We start from the raw sequence: 24,671 nt of genomic DNA on the forward strand, positions 1-24,671 counted from the left end.
GGGAGAAAAATTACCAGGTTTATAGAACTTGTTCGGCCACATCTCCGTTTTTCTTAACAGGATCTTCATTTTGCATCAAAAAAGCAGATTATGCAAGAGTGTTCCTTCTGGCCACTTGAGGAATTTAACAGTAGAATAATAGCTAATTCCTCATCCTGCATATAATTATGGCAAATTCTGCTGAGAGGATCAATTTTCTCCAGTCTCCGTTTTCCCTTTATCTAATCATATTCAGCAGGAAGCTTTGCCAGTAATCTGACTGGCTCTATTCCTCTTCATGATTGTTCTTTTACAAAAATCTCGTTTGAACAAGTTGTGACAAATACAGTACAATTACTGTATATTGTGTTCTTTCAATTTATAAATTAAAAAAATGTAAAATTTATGGGCAAAAATAAGGCCTATTATTTCGTTCAGATGCATGGACTGTGTGTCACAGGGTAAAGTTTTTTAATAACTGCATATGCATGTACTGATTTGTCTCATTTGATGCCTTCATGGGGCTCTCATCTCATTAATGGGGTCAGAATTAGCCATAAGGATCTACTGCAGCACAAGATACAAAACTGTGAACTAGTTTTGAAGCAGAAAAAAAATTAAACTAAATACAATTCCCTTTACAAAAATTAGGTTGATAATAGCAGCAGTATGAATTAAAGCTAGTTCTGATATCTGAAAAGTGATGAGCTAATCCTTTTTTTCTTTTTATATACTCTAACTGAAATGTTAAAAATTCTTACTGAACACTGAAGGCAACATTGTTTGCCAGAGTGAATTTGGCCCTGAAATAAATACATCCTAGATTATCCACTTTGGATATCAGAAGCAAATCCATTATTTCATGTCTTTTGAAGTTGAGCAGCTGAGGTTATCTGTGAAATCGCAACAAAACAGTGCAGGTGTGCTTAGTGCTAGTTCCTTTATAGCCCGAGTGCTTGATGGGCTGGGATGTGTGACCGTACCATGCTGTAGCTAGCAGCAGCCAAGGCACAGCTCTGAATTTCACAACTGCAGCGAGTGCTGGGGACAGACAGTTCATTTGGGTGTGAACTGCAGCCCAGCACGAGCCTCGCCAGCATGCCCTTTGTCTTTCACTTTTCTGGAAATCATGCAACTGCCATGATACCGTCATTCCCCTCATTTGCAAAAATGAAAACTCTTTTCCACAACATTTCGAAAACCAGAACGACGTGCTTGGGAAGTTGACAACTAGCAAGCGCTGTTGAAAGTGTAACAGAGGGTATTATCTGCTGCATATCCTGCTTCCAAGGAGACTGACATCTGATCCTGGAAACAAGGAATGTGAAATGATGTTTTGGAAGGCTAGTAGGATACTTCAACAGGTGCTGTACTAGAAATATGCCTGTTCTGTTGTAGAGGTTTGCAAATTTATTACTAAACAATGCTTACTTTCTTGAAAGCCGCTGTTGTGCCTCAGTTTTGTTAATTTTTAGTTTGTCAGCTTTATTCGATCTTGAAAGATTTTTAAATGGTTTTTCCTGTTTTACATTACTTTCATCAATAAGTTCCATTGAGGGTACGAATTTGTCCCAGGCAGAAAGTTGCTCTATGAATTCACATTCCCCTGAAGGATACTTGCTTGTGCTTTTGAGAAAGGATCATTTCTAACTGAAAATGAATAAATGAGAACTTTCTTGGAGGCAGCTGCAAATGTGGGTCATAGCTTTCCAACAGACCAATGACAAAAATGAGATGTGGCTGGTTCCTCCTCCCACGTGCTTGTTCTTCATTAGCCTCAGCAGCAAGCCCTGCCAAGCAGTGCTTCAGCTCACTGGCCTTTCACATTGACACAGATGGAGATCACTTTGCAAGACCTGAGAACAACTGGTTTTACTTATGCATATATGCTAATGTTGGAACAAAGGGGATAACATAAAGCAAATATCTAATGATTTCTTCCAGAGATCTTCACTTAATGTATGGGTGTCTGGTTCCCTTAAAGTCATTTTGTAGCAAGCATTGTTTCCTAGTAAAGAGACTAAAGCAGAATGTAAACACTTACTGTCTTCCATGATCATCTTTAAAAAAGAAAGATAATGCATAACATGTTCAACAAGATGGTTTTAATTCCAAGGCTAAAGTTTTCTCACATGCTGAGGGGTGGGAAAAAACCCTCAAGCACCACATCATGATGATGTACTTTGTTTTTAAAAAAAAAAAAAATGGTTAACATTTTTGCATGAAACCTTGGAAGACAGACGTTCAACCCCAGGGCCACATGTTTGCCTAAGCAAACTGGCTTGGGAGCTGCAAGAGCAAATGTCAGGAAGATAAAACAGTCTTCTCATAGGATACCTATAAACTGCTGATGACTCTGGGATGGACAAGGAGCCAGAATGGCACTGTGGTAAGCCTGGGACTAAAAACTAAGAGGGTGGTGACTGGCAAGACAAGAAGACTTAGGCAGCAAGCTACAGGAGGAAAAGTGTTAAACTGGGATCTCTAAGAGGACCCACCATGATCAGAGAGAGATTCTGCTGAGACCAGCTGGGACAGGACCTCAAGTCTGTTGATGTTTTGAGGTAGATCACATTCAGCCTATTCCTTATCGTAACTTTCCCCAAAAGACCCTGAAAAGCTTTTAAACTTGAAAAAAATTAAGTTTTTTTCTAGACTTTAACCTGAGGTAGTTGGTTTTTTAAAGTACAGAAGACTCAAAGTGACTCAACAAGACTGCACAGAAGTAAAAAAGGCTGATGAACATTTTGATGAAGAAGCTGGGAGAGAGAAACTGCTAAGGAGCCTGAAACCAGAGGCAGAGGGTGGTGGCTGGGACCGTGGAAGGGAAAACTGTGGTTTGGATGGCCAGGGAGTGTCTGCAGTAGGCGAAGATGCCAGAGGAATAACTGCTGGAAGAGGGGGAGCTGGGATTGTGTGGGATGGCTGGAGAAAGAGAGAAATGGAAACAAATTGGATGAAAGGGCAGAGAAGGTGCAGGCTGTGTGAGAAGTGGAAACCTGTATTCCCTGCATACCACACTCCCCTTCAGAGCCTGGGAAGGGTTGCCGAGGTTTCCCTTTCTTCTTCAGCTGTAAATGCCCACAGGCTTATGTCTCCTCTCCAGGTCCACCTGGAGTGTGACAGCCTCTGGTATCTGTTACCACTGGTGCTTCACCCAGCAGTGAGGTGGATTTCAGTCTCGTTTAATGATGTTTATGACTTTCAGCGTAATGCTTCGCAGTGGAGATTTCTCTTTTACTTTTTCTCATTGTTTTTCTGCAAACACAGGAAATTATACACCCAAAATTACTTTGAAATAACATGTCTAAAGTCATCGAGCGAAGCATTCATAAAGTAGAAAACCCTAGACAAACTTCCATGCAGTCTTATTTTGGCTCCATCAGGCGCCTATTGTATTTCACAATCCTTAATTACAAGGATTACTATGTGTTCCTGAAGGTGTCTGCCTGCCTTCTGTGGGGAGCAGACTGGACTCAGGAGATAATCTGGGTTGTCTAGAAATGAGAAATAAGGGAAGGTGTCGTCCTCTGAGCCCAAGATTCATTTGTTGCAGAAGCAAGAAAGTGTGTACCAAATGAGACCAGGGAACTGCAGCGATAAAAAGAATGGACTCACAGTTAAATCCATGGAAAACTGCCCTAGAGAGCTGGATTATGCCCCGCTTCTGACACAAAGCTCCTGTATGATGTTCAACAAGTTGTCTCCTGCAGATATCATAGAATCACAGAATGGTTCAGGAAGGGACCTTTAAAGACCAGCTAGTTTCCAACCCCCCTGCCATGGGCAGGGCCATGTCTGCCTGCTTTGAGTTCATTGTTTCACAGGTCTCTGGCTGTATGCAGATGGATCTGCATGGGTGCAGACTTCATTGGTGGGAGTGCTGAGGTAGAGCTGAAGTCACAGGGAGTTCTCCCTTGCATGTGAGGTGAGGCAATCTGGAAAATGACTCAGCGTATCAGACTGGGCACTCAGAATTGTAGGTAATCTTAAATTTAACAGTTCTGCTTCTACATTCCCCACCTCTGAAATGGGAGTAATTAACCTCCCCTTTCCTCAGAAGGGATTTTAAAATAAATGAACTTTTGTCTGAAAGAAAAGGTTGGCCACCAAGGAAGACAGGAATTCTGTCTTTTGGGTCTAGTGTGAGCTGTATTTAGTAGACCTATGATGGGACTGCACATTGAACAAGAAGGAGAAGCCATAGTCTGGTGTCTGGCAGAGTTGCTGATCAGATGAGCACTGCTTTTTCTGTGTACTGAATTATTAGCCATTTTGTGAAGGAATAGCCAATGGGGCTAAGTTAAGGCTTATAAGGGCTATAATTTTTTATATTTTGAGTACAGGCCATTTATTGTTCTTCCAGCATCCTCTAGGAAGGCTTAAGTGTTATGTGCAGATGTATGGCTATATTGATTATGTAGAAAAATATATTATATACACTTTATAACTAAACTTCTGTCCTCTGATTTCTCCCCAACTTGAATTTAGTTTAAATTGTAGCTTATGGCCCTGTGTGTGTGTTTTCCCCTGGGTTCTCCAGTATATGGTTTTTGTAACCATTCGTGTTCATAATGAGGCTCTTAAGTCATTTCAACGACTATCACATGGAGTTCTTTTACAGGCAGAAGATGCAAATGGAGCTAAGCACTCTTGGGGGTCCTGTAGAAGCTGGCTAGTTCTGAGAGAGGTCCCTCCAGTTTTTGCAGAATTCAGTGTCAGTATATGTAGAGCACTTTTGTATGCTCTCTGCGCAGTATTTAAGGCTCTACAGCTCTGCTGATAATATTAAACTAATTAATTTACAAATATTAAAAAGCTTTTATTAAAAATAAATTTGCAGAGACTGAAAAGTGCTGGAATAAAGTTATCCCACAGGCTGTTGCCATTTTGTCTTTGGGCTGTATGAGTCACCACACACAAATGCACTAGAACACATCATAAACATGGCTAAAAATCAAGTATTTCAGAAAATACATATGTTGCAATAATTACTGTTTGAAAGGAAGACTTATACTATGCTGTTTCAAACATGTTTGCTATTTCAAAGAGTTTCCAGCTTTAGCCTTAATATACCCCAAAATGTTTCCTCTTTAAATTTGGCTTTACCCCCAGAAATAATTTCCCTTCTTGAAACTGAAAACAGCAGTGACAGCTTTTCTGCATGTTAAGACGTCACTACTTAAAATCTGATATCTCATATCCCTGCGGGCTCAGAAACTGGAGCTTTATATCACTGCAGAGGGTTGATCTCCAGCTGCCTAATTGTTCTGTGCAGCTGCTTCTTTCAAACCCTGTAAGGACCTGATGTATCAAAGTTGAAATTACCAATTTCTGGCATGAAAATCTTTCATAAGTTTTATACATATATTTGACTTTATGATTTCAAAACTGGAGCCATATAGAGTTGGGCATATAACTCTACAGGAGATCATGCTTTGAAAACTGAAACTCTAAAATATTTTTAGTTGTTCTCATAATATGTCTTCATTCAGGAAAGATGCAGCTACAGAAGACTTGGGCCAGTGAAAACTTACACCCCCTGACATTCGTTGTGTGCTTCTGGTAGTATAATGTAATACAATATGGTGTTGGCTGCAAAATATGTTTCTTGAACAGCTGCCCTTTGCATTCAGTTACTTGATTTCAATAGTCATGAAAAATACCGTGTCCAAAGTAGTGTTTCATAACACACTGTAAACAATATAATTTGATCTCAGGAGCATTAAGATGGTCAATTAAACAGAAAGTCAAGCAACCAGCCACCTGTTAAATCCCTTCACTGGCCCTCCATCATCAAGAAAGCTCGCCCTGCGCTCAGGCTCACCCAGGGATTTTAGAGAAGGTGAAAGCCCAGAAGGTCACCCCAGGGGACTGCTGGGAGCAGAGGGAGACGGGGAGCCCTGGAGCCCTCCCAGAGAGGTATCCCAACCCGGTCCCGCAGCAGGCCCCGCTAGAGACGACCAGCTGTGACAACTGAGTCAGCGATACTGCATTCACTATCTGCCGAAGTTCTTGGGTTTTGACAGATCTGACAACACTACTCGTGTTTGGTGTTAGAAGCTTGGGGATTTGACATAGTGATAGACCTGCATGTCTTAGCTGAAGGTTTTTAAGCTACTTTGAAATGACAAAGGATGACATCTTCATGGATTTTATGACAGCCAAATGGTATCATATGCTCTTCCTTGTTTTTCTGTGGAAATTAAATATCTAGACCAATGCCTATCATTAAACTATTTTTCTTCAAATAACTGTCATATTAACCATGAATGCAATTAATAAAGGATTCACTTTCTGCAGCAAAACAGAGCACGCTTACGGTATCATAGTGTTGTGCTTTTGATGTCGTGTTGGTTCATTTCAAAATGATTCCAGATTTTAATCAGTCAGGACAGAACAGTGTAGCACCATGCAGGCAAGTGTATCTGCATGCAAAATATGATAGTTTTATAGTCACTTTTAAAATTCTGCCATTTTGGTCTCATCCTCACGTTACATAGTTTACAAATGGATCCTCAGGTCATAAACAGCATTGACACTTCTCCATAGCAAATAACAGTGTGCAGAGGTAGACCTTTGCATACACCTTGCCATAGGTTATCCATGTGGTATCCCTGATTCACTTAATTGCTCCTGAAGATTTTTTAGAAAGGAGTATAAGATTACTTTGAGTTTGTTTTTAAAGAATAACAAAATTGGTTCCTGGTCCTGCAACCCAAACAAATGAAATTATACCAAAAAATCACATTGGAGCTTAAGCCTTCGTATTAATTTAGAAATGCCTAGAAGCATGAAGTGGGTAGGAATTTTTGTGTTTCAGTGATAAGTGTAAGACTTGAGTTTTGACTGTCTCTTCTGAAAGGAAACATGCCAATGTCCACTAAGTAACATTCCTTTGAATGATAAGCAGGTGCTTGTTGGTGTGACATTTTGCTGAGATTAGGAGTAAAAGAAGTTAAAGGGCCAAATTTTACAAACCGTTTCGCTCACATGTTTATCAGCGGAGTGAGTCCTGAAAATCCACTGTAGGGAAGAGGTAACCAGGTGATGTGAAAACGGGAGTCAGACCATTACCTGATAGATAGCAACACACTTTTTAAGGCAATACGGCTAAACTAGTTTACAAGCGACTGATAAATTGCTGTAACTTGTAAGGTTTGTCATTCATCTTGTTCTACTGACTGCCTGTAAAAATAATAAGTTAATTATGCTTGTCATGTGTTATCTTAAACTCTGATGGATTACTTTTGCTGGCATTAATTTTGATATTTTTAAGGAGATTTTATTTCCTTCTGTAGTTAGTTATGCCATTTATGTTCTCCATGAATTCTCCAAGTGGGAGGGGTTAATTATTTTTAATACAGTTAGGTAGTTAAATAGGGCTTTGCAGTTTCTTTTTTATATATCGCTAGGTGTTTTGGAATCCACTTAACTACAACATTTTACTACTCCTGTTCTTTGTCTGTACAACCACTGCTCTCTCAAGTGAAAATCTTAGACTCTACCCATACATATGTCAAAAGATAGTTGCACCTGTAATAGGTTTAACTCTCAAAAATGGCTCCCTAAACATTTTCAGAATGGGCCTCTTTAGAGGGAAATATGTGGGAAAAAAAAAAAAGTCATATGGTGATTTCTGAAATTGTGTTTCCTTGCCAGTGAAGAAAAAAAGATTAATTTCTTTTCCTCATCAGACTCATTATTTCCTGACAAATTCAGTGTGGTGCAGTTATGGTTTCAAATACCCTATTTCTTTACTTTTTTGATATATCTTCATGATTTCATTCACACTTTTAAAACTAATTATGGTAATAGTCAACATTGACATTGTATTTTTCATCCTTGAAACAATCTATGAATGAGAAAAGTAAGGATTATTAGCCCCGTATCATTGATGAGAAAGCTGAACTAAAAAGGGAATTAGAGCCTGAATGTTAATCTGGACATTCTGATTCCAGTCTTCTAAGTGCTGATAGTATTAAGCGTCTCATCTGAATACTAATGTTTTCTTCTCCTCATAGTAATAAGATATATGCAGTGGGTTTACATTGGCTTCTATTTTAATTCCTGTTCATTTAATCTCATTTCAATTAAGAATCAAGATGAAAGAAAAAATAGTATTAATTATAACTATTAGCTCTTACCTCAATAATTTGTTTTTCAATCAACAAACATTAAAGCAGTGATTTAGGAGTGATTACACTGATTTTAAAAGTTCAGATACTAAACAAGGCAACATATTTCATAATTTAAAAGTTGTGTTTTTCTAATCAGTACACGGCTAACAAAGTTTGGCAAAGTGATTACTTAATTAAGCTTTGGCAAACTAGAGTTGCTTGTCGTCACCAAGATGAGGACGAAAGAGAGAAAGCATGCTCCCTGTGACAGCTGGACTTCTAATCCTCCTTAGGGAGAGGAATGGAGGAGATTAGGTTATTTCTTTTTTTATATGCATTGGTGCATCTGCATGAAAAATTTTGTTTAGTGTCTTCCTAGGGGTCTTGCTGGTAACCCTGATGTTTTACCTCACTTTTTTCTGCTCACCAGATTAAAACTGGTTCCTTCTGACAGGTGTTTGCCGTCAATCTTTAGAATCTAAGCCATCGTGCAAACAGTCAAGTTACCACAGTTTTTTATCTGTCTGGAGTTTCTGGACTTTCATGTGAGATGGGAAGATTAGCGCTTACAGTTGATAAGTTAACTTTATTTCCTAAAAATGGATTAGGTCCTTGAGTTTCTTATTTTTTGCAACACAAATGTTTGCACTCATGAGAAAATTCAGCTGACTTAATTTTGGCAAATCAAAGAAATAAATGGCGAAAACAGCTGTAAGGAAATTAATATTTGGCTAGTTTGCTTGGAGTACAATGAATTTCTCAGTGAGAGTAGAGTTTCTTTCTGCTAGAACCATTAATTTTGCTGATTTACTGTAAACATTTGAAATGGCATAAGAGAGCCTAATTTCCTGCCTTTCTTTTAGAAATAGTACTGCCTGATTCCCACGTGCAGCCCACTTCAGCTTGGAGTGTTTATCAGTACTATTTATTGTTCTTGTTACGCCTGGGTGGCAGGCTTTGAGCTACGACACACGTGCTACCGCAGTTCACTGCAAAAAGGGACCCGCAGGTCTGTGGGACATCCCTAAACCTCCAACAAGGTTCAAAGCTGCTGGGGCTCAGAGACCATCAAGATCCCTTCCCTCAAACTCTCGAAATTGGGGAGTTTGCGTTCTGGTTTGTGACTCATGAGGCATAGGTTATAATCTGAATGAAGTAAGTGCAAGGCAATTTTTATTTTGTACGAGGATGAGAGTCTCACAGAACTTCAGGAGAAACTTTAAGCCTCTTGTAGTCACAAGATGAAATGACATGACAAACGTTGTGAAAAGTTAACTCAGGATGCCAGAGAGCTGTACTGTTTAGCTCAGGTCTATTTATCTGTCATCCCCAGGGCAGCTGCCGTGAGTCAGCAGCTGACCCAGAGCCCACAGCTGATTCCTCCCTCTGCCCACTGGCCAGGAGAGGGGAGGACAACACGGCTGTGTAGGACAGACCAACGCAGAGGGGTTGTGGATGGGTGATCCCCATGCCCAAGGACGGTGAGAAGAACCTCCCAACAAGGACAAAAGGAGTAAAACACCCTTAGACCTCAGCAGTGCAACCAGGATCTGTCCTGCTGGCAGCAGAACTGCCCTCGGTAAAAATCAAACCTGGAGGAATTTCTGGGCTTGGTCACTCAAGGAGGAAGCGAGGCAAGCTGGCTGGGCTTGGGCAGAGAAGATGAGATGGTCCTATCAGCAAGTTGTGCTGTTGTATCATTGGAAGCTGTCCCTCAGCACTCCTCCTAGCTTGCTAAAAATTCCTTATGGCAATGTGCATATATAAATATAAATATATAAATACATATCTATATTTGCATGTCAGTAAATAAAAAAAATATTTTAAGTCTTAGGCTAATATTCATCATGTCCTGCAATTAATGCAGTTTATGTCATTTAGGATCTTACATTTGACCTGACACTCACATTACAGTCATCATTGGTTGTCATGATTAGAGCATTTAAATAAACATGCAGATCTGAGGAAGTAATTCTAGTTTCAACCTCTACCTCTGACTTAGGTGGCAATATCTAAAACATTCAGTCTTGTAGTAATGAAAGTTTGAGTAGCCCATAGCAGGCTTGTGACTGTCCAGGTGCCAGTGCTAGGGACCTTGATTATTACTGCTGAGGTGGGAATTTTTCTTTTACTAGCCTGTTCTAGTAGTCCAGGAGGACATATTTTTAAATTGTTCTAGACAACTAAATATAATTCTCTCATTTACAGCCCTGATTAGAAAATGCCATTTTGCTTGTTTTATGTTGACTCTCCCAGATATGTTGTGCCTCTGCCTTGACCAAACAAAAAGTAGGGACACTACTGGTCTGCTGAACAGCTAGAAACTGTTTACTCATTTCCTTGACCCCGTTCCAGCCAAGCAGTGAGTGTGGAATACAAGAAATTCAGACTGTCTTGGTCAAAGACAGAAGAACCAGGTTTTCTGTAATATTTCGTTGCCGGTGCCCAGAAAATGGATATGAATGATTTCCAAAAGAAAAGCTTTAAAGAGCATATGTGATTTTGAGGATTACCATGTGCAAGAGGATTACTATTTGAGAGACAAAGAGAATAAGAGATTACAGCACATTAAAGGGGAGTTATTTTACATCAAAGGTGTAGTATGGTTACACACTTTGTATAATACGAGGCATTGGCCAGGGAGCCAGACAGTCAGGATTTAGTATGAGCTTTCAAGCTCTTTTATCTTTTCTGATTTCAGCTCTATACACCAGTGTTTGAAATATGCAAAGATGTTTACATTCAGAAGTGAATTAACAGCAATAATAATCAGCTTACAGGTTCCTGTGCTGTGATATGCTGAAAGAAAGGAAAAAACAAAACAAAACAAAAAAACCAAACCACAAACTCCAGACATTTAGGTCAAATATAAAAAGCTTGTGGGCTGTTTGGAGAGAGCACCCAGCTGAATGATCACATGATTCTTTGAAAGGAATTTCTATTAAACAACCCAGCAAAATAGCCTCTTCTCTTTGGCAAAACGCTTCTCAAATTTCCTTCGTCTTGTCCTGCAGATTTGTCTTCATCATCTAATTACAGCAAAAATCTGGGGAAAAAAAAAAATTATTGGGTGTTTACTTATAAATTATTGTGTGATACATATTTAACATTAAAAGTTTAGATTGTCTTATAAATTTTAAGTCAAATAATTGGCAGTATCAGCATTACTATGGCAATAGGCAGGTAAGGTCTAGCCCAAAGGCCAGGAGCTTAATTCTCCTGCCCCTCATTTTGCTTCCTCTGCCTGCAGGTAGAGCTTGCAAGCCATGCATAGGTCAGAGGGGCGCCCCGCAGCTCTGACAGCATCCCCGTGAGTGCGTTCGCAGCGGCACGGAGCTCCCACCGCCCGTGCCGCGGGCAGAGCGCAGCAACGCCGGAGCTCTGGGCCACCACCCCGACACCTGGCGTAGCCCAAGAGGGGTCTCGACCCTCTCGGGGTGGGCTTGGCGAGCCCCAGCGTTCATCAACTAAAGCCTGGGGACACGGTGTGGGGTCACTCGGTAAAGGCAGGAGCCCGCCGAGGAGCCGGGGGCCGCGGGCGGCAGCAGCGGAGCGGGGCCGGGGCTCCCGGGGCGGTGGCGCTCGCCCGCCGGCGGTGCCCCTGGCCCGGCTGCGCCCTGCCGCCCAGCGCCCACCGGCCGAGGGCAGGGGCTTTCTCTTCCCGGGGCTGTGCCGGGCGGTAGCGGTAGCCGGCAAACACCAGAGGGAGTTCTTGTTCCACCGGAGACCGGCGAGGGGGCGGCCGCGGGGTGCGGGGCTTGCGCGTCGCCTCTGCGGGGTCTGCAGCCGAAGGAGAACGGTTCGGGTGGCAAGAGCCTACAGACAGGTAAACGCTGAAACCCCCCGTTCCAGCGGCGTCTGAAGGAGTTTGCGTTCTTCACCGTTTTTCAGTGCTGGCCCCAAGGGGGTGTTCTCTGTAGCAGAGAGTTGCGGCGTAACACCCGCTCGCCGCCCGGTAGCTCTTTGTGTGCGACACTAGAGGCTCACAGTTCTGTGTCCAGAGCCACGTGAGCAGGAAATAAGAAATAGCTTTTTTTCTGCTTGTTAATTAAATGAGTCTTTTCTCCTGGTCGACGGGCACATGCCCGCCTTCTGTCAGCGTGCAGGTGTCTGACCTGGTAAAGTCCTTGGACCCTCAGAGTCCTGGTCCCCAGGTGTGCTGCGTGCTGGAAAGGGACCAGGATGCAGCCATCTGCCCAGGTGCCCCGGTTTCCCATGGAAGCAAATCTGGGTACACAGATAGGAAAGAAGTGAGTGGGTTATCTACTTACTGGAAGTGAGCTGCCCTTTCAGCTATGCCTCTATTTTGTGCCTGTTAAAAGTCTGTTCTTCTTGTGCCCACAAAGTCCCAGCTGGCCTGGACCAGGAAAAGTGAATCCCCTGGGCTCTCCATATAAAGACTCTTGCAACTTCTCCGTTTGCAGTAACTGATTGAAAGAAAACACAGCAGCCGCCCCAAGGTGAATCTATGCCAGTATCTTTTAGAAAAACATGTCAATGAACAAACTGACCCAACTCCATTGCAGTTCACACAATGCTGGGCCAGGTGGGAAGCTTCTCCAGTTTGCAGCTGAACTTCCAAAACAATGGACTAAAGTGGAGACTCACTCCCTTTTTTCTCCACATGTAATTAATGCTCCTGCACTGACTGCTTTTAGTTTCTGTTATTGACGGTGATTTCCACAGCCATTACACTGAGTTTCACCTGTGGATATGAAGCAAAGATCAGCTCATTACACAATTCAGCTATCTTTTCAGCAGAAGACTTCAAAGTTTTCTTCTGTTCTCGAAAGAGTATTCTGTAAAAATCACCCTTTCATTGACGAATATCAAAGTAAATCCAGGCTAAGGCTGATATTGAATTGTGTACCCCTGGCTTTCTCAATGCTGCCAAGGTGAAGGATTCTGCAAAACTGTTTTTTTTAACAGTTTTATTGCAGGTGTGTAAGATCCAATGGAGATGAGCCAATTCTCCTCTTAGGTGTGTCAGCTTTACAGAGCTCACCAGCACAAAAAGAGAATTTTGGCATAGTTATAATGATGAACACAGAAGATGCTTTGTACATTCAGGTGGATGCATTGCAGAGATCTTTTAAAAGATGTGGGCGTTATTGAAGGTGGATGTTTATTTGTCGATGCATTAAATCAGAGCCATACATGAATTATCCAGGCAGTGAATCTTTCTTCCAATAGGTAAAAAAAGAACCCTGAGAGAGCTAGAATCAAATTATCTTCTTAATTACACCAACGTGAATGTAGAGGAGGAGAATTGTATTTAGGTATTTAAGAAAGTGGATAGGCATCTGGTAAAATTAACAGAAACCCCTATGCAGACCAGACATTTAAGTAAGGTTATATATAGAGGCCAACCTCAGCTTAGGAAAATAAATCTCCCTGGGCTGCGCTCATAATCAGTGTAAAGACAGGGGGTCCTCCATGCTCTTAAGGTTAGGCTGCAGTGATAGCACACTATCTTCAGAAGTGATGCTGTCATACGGTATCGCTGTCCCTATTTCACAGTTTCTTGCTCCCTCGAACTCTGTTAATATGGCTGTTTTTCTGGAGCTGTGCTGTGAATCTGGCTTTTTTTATAAAAAAAAAAGAGAAGGGAAAAAACCCCTGAATGTAAAAGCAGTGATGTGTATCAGGTACGTGATCTGGTTGACAGCACCATCCAACTGATGTGTCTTAGTACAGGTGGGGATGTAGCGATGCAGAAGTGGCGGGAAGTGGCTGAGGTATCTGCATCGGTACTGCCACTGAACAAACTACCATCGAACCTTATCCTTCGTTCATGCTCTGAAAGGAGCTGAAGTGGTCCTTTGTGAACAGCCCATTCATTGGGGACTTTTTTGTTATAGACTTAAACATTTCCTTGTGACATTTCTATGTGAGGCTAAAACATTTCTATGTTGCCCACAACTCCTGAGTAGTGCAGGTGTTTCTTCTGCAAAGGTATTGTAGCACTGAGGTGAAGGGAAATAATAGTTTTTTTGTAAAGTAGCTTTTATCACGAATCCTGCTGGTTGGCCTTGAGAACATTGGATTGCTGGGGAATGGGGAAAATCTGCACAAGAGCCTGTGGGTCTAGCAACTGTCCTCCACTGGGTACAGATATCCAAAACAAGCTGTTTATAGATCTGAAGCAATATGTTGTCATCACCCAAAACAAAAACATGGTGAATAGGTCTTAAGACCAAAGTGCAATAGCAAACACAGGAGTTGAGGCATTGATTTGTTGAGCTGTACCTATCAGTGCATGACAGAAACAACAGAAACTCACATGGGTACGTGAAAAATGCGCAGAAGGGCTATATCACTCAAGGCATGACACTGGAGTTGGGCAGGAATATGGAATGACTAGTTTTGGTTAAAGTATCTGCTGATAGCAGCTTAGATTTGCAAGGCAGAAATCTTTGTCTCTTTGATTCTTCCAGAGTTGAAGGAAGTCAGACTCCCTTTATTCTTTGTTAAGAAAGATTCAAAGATTGATGCTTACTCCATCCCCACAGTCCTTTCGTAGCAATAGCAACCTCCTAATCCAAAACTGACTAGTATCTCAAGTCAAAAAGGAATAGCGGTACCATACTGTTGGATGAGGCAGACATGAAGGAAGGTCAGATGCTTATGCATGGTAAATTTATTCCTCAGATAAGCATGCCTGTGGAAAGGACAAGTCCTCTAAACGCTTGGAGCTATTGTATTTGTGTAAAACCAGGGCACTACAAACAGTTAAAATTTGCAGCATCAAGTACCACTCACATTCAAAAGTAATCATTGTGATGTTACCTTAAAGCTCAGAGGGCTTTGCCAGGCAGCGTGTAGGGGCAGCAGAGGAGGCATTTGTAACATCAAGAATCATTTCTCACTAGGATCTTTCAGGATCTGTGTCTGTGAAAAGAAATCCTACCTCAAGCATAAGAACAAGGGAGAAAAAGGTCAGTATGCCCTTGGGAAAACATGACTTGCAAACCTCATGTAGTTCTTCTTTAATAATACATTTTTAGAAACCTGTGCTTTTGAATGCCTACTTTCAACACCTACCCACACTTTGGAGCCCTTTCATGAGGATATATAACCTATGATAAAATTAATCTTCGTCACAGCAGTGTGTGCCTGCATATGTCAGACTGCAAACAGGGAAGAGAAGCACCAGACAATAGTCTGAGTGACAACACGGGGACTGATTTCCAAGGGTGAAACTCCTGAGTCACTCAGAGACATCTTTTGCATTTTCTTCATTTCTAACTTAAGTTTTTACATCAAGGTATTAGGACGCTTCATTTGATATTTGTAGTCTTCTGAAACTGTAGATCTTCCACCTCATCTGAAATGCAGTGTCTACTCCACTGCATTTTCCCTAGCTCAGCTAGGTTCAAACCCATTTATCAAGGTAGTGTAACTTCTTACTCCAAAGAGTTTACATTTACTAACACTCAGCACTCCTTTCAGTCCCCTGAACAGTTTATTCCTCTAATTTTAGTAAAGGATTTTTGTTTAGAAAGTTTACTGTATGTCTTTAGAGCCTGATGTAATTTTGTCATTGTTAGCCTGTCAGGATTAGTCAGCATGGCGTTTAATAAATACCTACCAATGCTGAGCTGTTAGCATGCTCTTATCCCCCTTACTACAACACCTTAGTTTCATTTATGATGCTGAATTTGCTTCAGAAAAGTTGCATAGGAATCAGCCCAGGATTTGCCCAAGGCTTCTAACTGAAGCCATGTTCAGGTTAGCTGGCGGCAGCGGCCCCAGAGGCAGCTCTGCTTTGCCTCTGCTATGTCCAGTCTTATCTGGCACTCATTGGAGCCTGGATCCATGCTGGGTCCTCTTGGAAACCCAAAACGTTTGTAGCTTCTTTTGCCAAATTGGAGAAGCAAAGGTCTAAGCAGTCTATCCTGAATCCAGTCTTACTTCCACTCTCTGGGATCACTAGAGAGTTTATCTCTCACCCTAGCTCTTATTCATAGTAAGGTGATAGGATAGTGCAGTAACAATCCCCATTTCAATCAGTCTGTTTTCCTTCATCCCTAAAATGACATACAAAACACACATGCTCCAGAATGTAGCGTGATTCATGTTAAAGTCTACGCTTGGCCAAGCCTGTACTTGACAGTTCTTGTGCTTTGCAGAGGATTATTTCAGGGGGCAGTGGAAGAGAGAACAACTGAAGACTGAAGCTATTTGTATACACACAGATGTGTGTTCCTGGGCTAGCATTTCCCTGCCTGACCTCAGGAAGACATGATGAAACACAGCACTAGCTGCTGAGCCAGTGAGGCTCTTTGAACTGATAACCATGGCATGTTCTGTGATGTGGTTTGCCTGGAAACCTATTTGTTTCTTCTGAAAATCCAAAATACCAAAATGACATCAGCTGTAGTGTGCACTGAAAAACCTAGTCTGAGATGGCAGACTGTTTTATTCCATAAATGCTTGCAGATGTTTGGGTGAAGGCTGCAAAACATGAGGCTTTTCAGACATGTACATGTGGGGAAGGAAGCTAGGGACATATATAACAAATATGTCCATGTTTATGTATTACAGCCAGTCAGCTGATCCCATTTCAGATTGGCAATTATTAAAGATGTGCAAGAATAAGTGGAAACTATGATAGATGCAATACATCTGGTTTAGTGAGTGTTTTTTATTTCTGACGCTATAGGCTTACCTCCCTTTGTCTGCTGCCAGTTACATACTAGGCCCATAGAACTGTCAGCAGCCTGAAGAAGAGGCTTATGAGGTAGGCTGCTGGTTTTTATTACCACCAGATTGCAAAAGCATATAGCCTAAGCTGGTTTTCCAGCAGGCTGAGTCCCATCTCTGCATCCCAGGAGCCTGCTATGCTAAGTAAGATCTGGCTGGTACCAATTTAGGAAGCTTTCTAAGTATGTGATGCCCTTTAAGTGACTGAGTCATTTTCCAGAGTCACAAGCATGGGAAAAGGATAGGAAGAATAGCTACTAGCTGAAGAATTACTGGCATTAAGTCTCTCTCCTGATCTCCAAATTTGGGCTGTTTGGCACCGAATTCCAGAAGGGAAGTCCTAATAGTTCTTGCTGATGCTGCATCAAGCAGGTGAGTGACAGGGGCTGTTGGAGGCCCTGGCTGCCTGCTTCCAGCCATAGGGAAAAACAAGTCACCTTGGCCCTTCAGCTTCAAAAAGCCAATGGCAGGCCAAGTCTGTCACGGCAAAGTGGTTTTCGTGTCATCTCTTCGGGCCAAGTTCCAGCTTATTAATACATTGCCATATGATAGTTCTGACAAGTCCTTTAGCTGACTTGTCACAGCTTAACCCTCTATGCAGCTGTGGACAGAGTGAAGACAGCTTTGCTGTTGCATGTTTCCAGCTGTTCTGCAGCGTTATCTCTAGTTATATTAGTGTTAAGTTCCTGTAAACCTGACTGACATTTCTACACTTGTGTGTATATTAATGATGACAAATTAAAAATGAAGCTTCAAGTATTTACATAGCAGAAAAATCTCATCATTCAGTTCTCTTAAAAATTAAAGTGTCAACTCCTTTTTCAAAGTTGTCTTTTTTAACAAACTTTGCATCTTTTGCCATGTGCAGTTGGAAGATGGAAGACATAATTTCTTTCCCAATCAGTGTTGTTCTCCTCCATTTGACATTTTAAAGTGTTTCCGCATCTGCAAGTGTCCTCTTTCTGTTTACACCTCTGTTTTCACATCAGTCAATGTTATCAGCAGTAAGGTGAACAATTACAGGTAGAAAAAAATCCACAAGGCGATCACACATGTGGTACATTGATATGAGTGTGCCAAAAAAGCTGAAGTTGAATTGCACACAGGCGGGGAAGAAAATTCACTGTGTTTATGAAAAGTGCAAAGCTGTTTTGTCATTACTATATGGGTTCAAAAAGCAGCCATATAAATAAATGAAATAAAATCCACTAAAAGTACCACATCAGACTAGGGAAATTGCTGAACTGCAAGTCACTGGAGTTGGGAGAGCATCTGGGAGAGAGAACATTGCTTTGCCTTGTTCTTGTCTGGAGCAGCCTGCCTTAGCCACTGTCTGAGACAGCTGTAACGAGGTGGGGGTTTGTCTGCTCTTTGCAGGGAGCAAAACAGCTTCTTAAAATTTATAAATGTCCTTATTGTCAGGATAGGTTTACTCCAGCATCTATGTTTAGCCCGTACCTGGGGCTAAACTATAACAGCTGCTCTGTCACCCAACAGCCCCCCCACCCGCCGCTCTATCACCCAACAGCCCCCCCACCAGCCAGAAAGGGGAATCAGGAAAAGGAGAGCAAACCCATGAGTTGAAGCAAAAAACAGATTTAACGAAACACCCATACCAACAAAGGTTTATAAAGTTGTACTCAGCCAAATGAATACACAACTATCACAGTCGGTGGGAGAGCAGTCCTCAGGAGCAGGCAAAAACCAGAGGCAGAACCCCAGCAGGAACCCCAGCCAGAACTCCCCCTCCTCAGCCAACCTCCCCCCTTTATAACGCCCATGACATGGGATGGGCTGCACCTGTAGCTCCCTCAGGGCAGCTGCCCTGGCTGACCAAACTGCTAACGGCTGCCTGGCACGGCTGGGCTGGGAGTCTGTCTCAGCCAAACCAGGACATCCAGCTAAGAGTTTCACCATAGTGTGTTGCCTTATCTTCAAGTAATTGCACACAATTGAGACAGTGTCTCAAGTGAAAAAAAAAAAAATCAGGTTTCAGGTTCATAGGTTCAAAAAGAACTCTGCAAAAGTTGATTGTGTGTTCTAGAAGGCAAAATTTAGCCAATGATTTCAAAACTCGTTGCTCATATTCTGTGGTTTGTTCTTGTCTTAATACACTCAACTTCATAAATGACTTTGTGTTTAAAATCTTTTCTGATGTGTAGCAATGTCTGATAGGTTCAGTAAAACTTAGCAGCTGCAGGGGGAAGAGAGCACAAAACCTTTGCCGGTTCTGTCCACATGAAAACCAGCAGGCAGGATCACAGGTTGAAACTTGTGCCCCAAGTGGCACCAGGGACTAAGGGTTTCATCAAGAGCAAGTTGAAATCAGTGTGATACTGGCTGGAGACAGAACCTGACCCAAATATCAAGGCTCAGTGGAGCTGAGCATGGGCAAAACAGCACACCTGGTGCAATTGTTATTGCATCCCATGGTGTTAAGCTATGGCCTGGGAAAGAGAACTAATACAGAGCCACCCAGTGCATCTTGCAGTGGACCCAACGCAGGAGAAGCTGCCACTGCCGTGAAAGTAATGTTAATACAGAGCAGCAAGTACCTGATAGCAAGATGGATGCATTATTGAGAGAATAGAAGTGCTTGGTTGAGGTAACTTTATGGGACCGTCCAAACTCCTGAGCCAGTACCCCTAGCATCTTGCAAGGTTGCATTCTCAGTAGTGGTGGTGAGCATCAAAAGGAAGGGGAGGTCATGGTGCAAAAGCTGTTGTGCTGCAAAGAAAGTAAAGTAAATTTTTCGTTACGTCATGCAAAAATACACGGTTCAGCTTCATTACAAATACAGTGTAGCATGCTTCTGTGCTCCAAGTGATGAGACTTTGAAATGATGGCTCGTTCTGGGGTAAGATGGAAGCCTGGATTTCATCCAAGCAGAATTTACCTGCAGTGATGGCAATAGCACGTTATTCTGACAAAGTGCTAAAGGCATGCTGGTGCTGGAGGGAATTCTGTAGTCTCTGGTTGTTCCCATCTGAGAGCTGAGGAACACAGCTGCCTTCATGTTCCCTTTCTTGGGCAACACCACAAATCAAGCAGGCTGGTCTTCACATCCCTTTATACTAAAAATTGTTGGCAATCATTTTGAAACAGCTCATTTTTTAGTAAGTACTATCTTGATGACATCACTTGAGGTATACATCCAGAAGCCGTATTCCTATTTGAGTCTCCCAGTCACAACAGGTAAGAGCACATTGAGGAGGGCGTGCTTGGCCAAGGTGCTATGCAGGCATGGTAGTTCAGCTGTAGGAGCAACGGGTTTGTTTAATTCACCAGCACGCTAGAGGGGTTTTTATGAGGCTTTGCAAGATGTAAACCAGAGGACCTCATGGTTTTCTTTTTAATTTTTTTTCTGCCTTGGACAAGAGAATAGTTTCAGATTGAGGCATCTGTAGCATATGTTTTCTGCAGAGCTGATGATAATAGAAACATTTCAGTGAGGTCCCTGTATGGGTTACGTCACTTGTTTTTTGACTCGGCAATCGGAGAGGAGCTAGCGAGGAAGCCTGCTGTCACTGCTGGAGAAAGGATATAGGTCCTGGCGGCAAGCCCAGGCCCGCTCAGCAGATCAAAGGCTCTTCCCTTGGCTCCCAGAGCAGCCGGAAAAGCAGCTGCCCAGTACCCTTTCAGCATCCTTCGTTCCTTTCCCCTATGCCAGCAAATAACAACTTCTTTTCGCTCCCCACCTCAGCAATAGTCTCTTTTTTTTCCCTCTGTATCCTGCCAAGCAAGGTCCTTTTAGGGAGAGCGCTTGTGTTTACTACCTGCAGATCCCAGGGCCAGCCGGTGGAAACGCGCTGGGGATGCTGTGGTTCTTACACGCTCCTCTCTCCTCCCAGAAACGCTCGCAGCTGCTGACTCTAACCTGGAAGAGGAGGCAAAGCCGAAAGGAACAAGCCATGGTTATAAACCACATGCCGTTTTCCAAGCCAGCCCGATGGAAGATTTCAATTTGGAAAAGTACTTTTTGTGCCAAAACAGCATAACACCCACGCTTTGAAAGTGTTCCCACTCACCTCCCAGAAAAATAAATAGTGTGGCTTTTTTGTGGGCTTCTTGGTGGTGGTTTTTCCTTTTTAAATACATGACTGCCTTCCTCCAGAGCTGGGGGCTGTCCGTGCTGCTAGTCGTTGTCCCTGTTAACTGGTTCCTGCCAGGAGATTTGTCTGCTATGAAAGGAGAGTCAAGCAGACGTGTCGGAGAACTGCAGATTCTGCAAAAAGAATATTAGGTCTCCTATTACAGTGCCATTTCTTCTTAAGTTCAACGATGGGCTGGTTGATGGGAGTGTTTAAAAATAACTGCACTGTGCTTTAAAGGCACACGCAGCCGTAGGTACCAAATTACTGCTAAAAAGGGGGCAAACACCTGACCCTTGGCTGCCCCGCAGGCAGTATCTGCATCACCAGCACCCTTTCTCCTGCCTGGTTTTGTGAATCGATCAGACCAGTAGTGGTAGGTGAATAAACTGACCTGCCTGGGTCTGCTAAGAGTCTTGAAAATATTTCTGCAATTGCTTTTGTTAGCACTGCGAGGCACTCCAGCTTGCGATCGCAGCTGCAGCTGTGGATAGGAGGTTTTCCTTGCTCAATAAACAGTCCCCGAGCATAGGTTTGCTGACTAATGATCTGCCATAATTAAAATTACTATGGGAGCAATGTTTTAAAAGATCTTTGTTCCCAATGTGAGTTTCTATGGGCTATTAAGGCTGCAGGCCTTTTGCAGGCTCCTCTGGGGAGCAGAAGCTCTTCTCCCTGTGTTCACACACTGCTAATAAGGCCTTTATATGGGTTTGCCTACTACAAATTGCCAGTAATTAATAATATTCTGTATAGAAGCATCAGAAACAGTTAAAGTGTGCAACTGCAGGCTGGCCAGTGCCTAGCCCAGCTGCTTGGTAGGTCTGTATCTGTAGGCAAGTTATTCTATGCCTCAGTTTCTCCTTCAGTAAAATTAAGAGAATATGAAACTTAGCGATACTTGCAAAATGTTTGATGTTGATGGGTTGGTGGTGGAAACCACTGGAAATAACAAGTGCAGAAGCCATGAAGGAAGAGAGAGGTTATTTTCCATAGCTTTGATTATTATACCTGATGCTGTTATAATGGAATCTAATTTTCTAACTCATCTTTTGCATAAATATCCTATATTAGACAGCAGTGGCACTGTAGGGGGAATTAGAGTAAGTGCAGAGAGTGAACTGCAGGATTATTATCATGAGAAATACATATCATTGTTTATTATCATAAAGTACCTCTAACGAGGCACAATTATGCCTGTAATTTTTTTTTCTCATTGTTGTTCTTAATTGTTCTTCTCCATATGTCTCCTACCACTGTTTCTTTATTATGTGTATTGCAAAACTCCTCAGGGGTCCCAGCAAGGTACCAGTATCACAGAAAGGCAGGGGAACCCCTAAGTACATGCAGTCATTTTTTTCTGTTTCCCTTATCTGTCTTCTCTGCCTTTATTGGCATCTTCCCACTTGCCTTTTCCTTCCTCCCTGCAAGTCTGGTTTTGTCTTTACTATGACTGAAACAAATTATTTTGACAAAATGAATGTAAAAAAGGAGGGCAAAACACTCTCTTGTGTTTTGTTTACTAGAAAAACGTGCGGCATTATAAAATATCAAAACCCTGATGACTCTGTAGGAAAATTCAGGTTGCAAGTAAAACAAATGGATACGCAAAGCAAGCGTGTGGATGCACTGGATGGGATTCAATCCGAGACCACGCCGTGTCTTTATCCCAGGAGAGAGATGCAGTAGTTATGGGCCCTGATCTTCAACAGATTTTAGAATTCTGGAAAATTAATCATTACAAGAAGTTCTTAAAGGATTTCAAGGAGTGGGTGAAGAAAGTAATTTGTCCTGAGAGGCCAGCTCAGTGCTTTCTTGATCTTTTTACTGTCCCGGTAAATCATTTGTTGAGGTGAACTTTCAGAAAACTCCCACACAAAATATGCTAGGCAGAGTCTCCCAGAAGTGATATTAGCCTGTGTTTATGCTTTCCGGACCTAAAAAAAAAAGAGGTTGTGATACCAGGGTGGTACAGGCCCCTGCCTGGTAGTTTGGGGGCTTGAAATCTTCCCTTTTCTGAAAAAAATATTTAGTGAATAGGTCAGGACTATGAGGCTGTTCATTTCTCTTTAACCTTGCTTTTATGTGTTTTATCGCTGTGATATCCGATACAAAATTCCAAGTAGTACCACAGCTCAAGATCACAAAGTGCCACGTCTTCTCTCTTTTGAATTAGTAAAATGAAATTTTTTTTTTTTCCTGTAAATTGTTCTGTTGACTTTGCTAGCTTAGAGCAGAGGTGTGGCTTGAAACATTCAGATTTTAAAATATTAAGGGGAAAAAAAAAAGAGAAAAGGAGGTGTGGTGTGAGTTCTAATCTCCCTGCCCATAAGAGGCTCCCAGAAAATCTGGGATCACCATCCATGACTTCTGGAAGGATACATTTTAGCTGGTGTTCGTCAGATATGAGGTTTTCCCTCGCCTAAAATTTCCCAAACCATTCACTGTCGTTGGTACGCAGCATCAACTCCAAATCTAGAAGTGTGATGAGTACCTAAAAATCATGAGATGTAAAAAAGAAATTTCTTCCTACTTATATCCTGATTTTTGAGCTGTTCAGGTGCAATTGGTTTATTACAGGAATATTAATCTAATTCGAGGACCAGAGCTTTGAGAACAAAATACCTTTCGATAGAATGTCAAGATTTAGCAATACTTACCACAAATGGGACTACTAGGAAACCTGGGTAATTTCTCTTATTGCTTTCTACAAAGCCATGACCATTTTCCCATCATATATGTTAGCACATGGTAAAAAGAAATAGTGTAAGAGGCACAAGGAATAACTTTGTGTTATTTTTCAGCAAGAAAGACCAAAACAGGTGTTGAAAAAGTTTTGTGTAAGTGAAAAGCACAGAGAAACTAGCTACACATGCAAGTGGAATATACCTTATTTTTTATTTGCACATAGTATGAACTGATGGATTTTAATAAAGCTCCTACATCCAATGGGTATAATCAGCCATGTTTCACTGCAAGATCCAAATGGCAGCAAATGGTGGTAGCTGCTAATGGTTGTGAAAATGTAAGCCTTGGGTGACAGATGCAATTCCTCATGGTAGCTCCCAACACTGGGTTTTGCTCTAAAAGCAGGAATACATCCTCATGTTCTCACAAATGAAAAAGCATGTGTCCTGACTGCCACTGCAAAACTTACTGCTTGAATAGGGAATGAATTTCTGACAATGCACAAGTGAAGACACCTCAGGAGTTCAGGGGCGATGGTTCATTAGGAGCGGGTACTTCCAGAGCTGCCCGTGTCCAGTATTTCTGTCACAAGCAACATTAATGACACAGTGCTATGGATGTTTCAGGCTTCCTATCATTGTCATCTCACAGCAAAATTATGAATCAGCTACTTCTGAATAAAGTTCTTCCTTTTTCTAAATTAAAAAAAAAAAAAAAAGGCTGATTTTAAGCTGGTTTCCTAAACCTGTGTTCTCCCACTGCCTGCAGGCGAGCAGAGGCCAAGAACCCCTGCCCCCTTGAATGATTTTTTAACCGCTTGATCCATTTCAACCAAATTTAAGTGAGGAAAAGCTCTCAGGATTGCTTACATTGGGTTTTGTGAAAATCCGTGGCGCGGTAGCAAAGCGCAACTCGGGTTTGCATCGCCACTGGCAAGCCTGGCAGCTCCTGCCCGGTCAGCCCCGAAGCGTGAGAGCGGGTGGGTGCTGCTCGCCCTGCCTGGCCCCGGTGAGCTGGTGGCAGCGAGGGCCCGGAGATGCTGAAAAGAGGTGAAGAAACAGGGCACTTAGCAGAGGGGAGATGGAGA

At 42.2% G+C, this 24,671-nt stretch overlaps 1 protein-coding gene across 1 annotated transcript in view; it reads left to right on the forward strand.

Moving 5' to 3' along the window:
* DLGAP1 (DLG associated protein 1) overlaps positions 1 to 24,671 on the forward strand; it is a 138,665-nt gene that overhangs the window by 60,701 nt on the left and 53,293 nt on the right. Inside the window, 2 exon segments of the mRNA XM_086472754.1 lie at positions 13,081 to 13,174; positions 13,176 to 13,216. Of these exon segments, the coding sequence (XP_086328880.1) occupies positions 13,081 to 13,174; positions 13,176 to 13,216 (135 nt within the window).

This window comes from Leptosomus discolor, chromosome 13 (assembly GCF_034619465.1).
Source record: "Leptosomus discolor isolate bLepDis1 chromosome 13, bLepDis1.hap2, whole genome shotgun sequence".
NCBI lineage: Eukaryota > Metazoa > Chordata > Aves > Leptosomiformes > Leptosomidae > Leptosomus > Leptosomus discolor.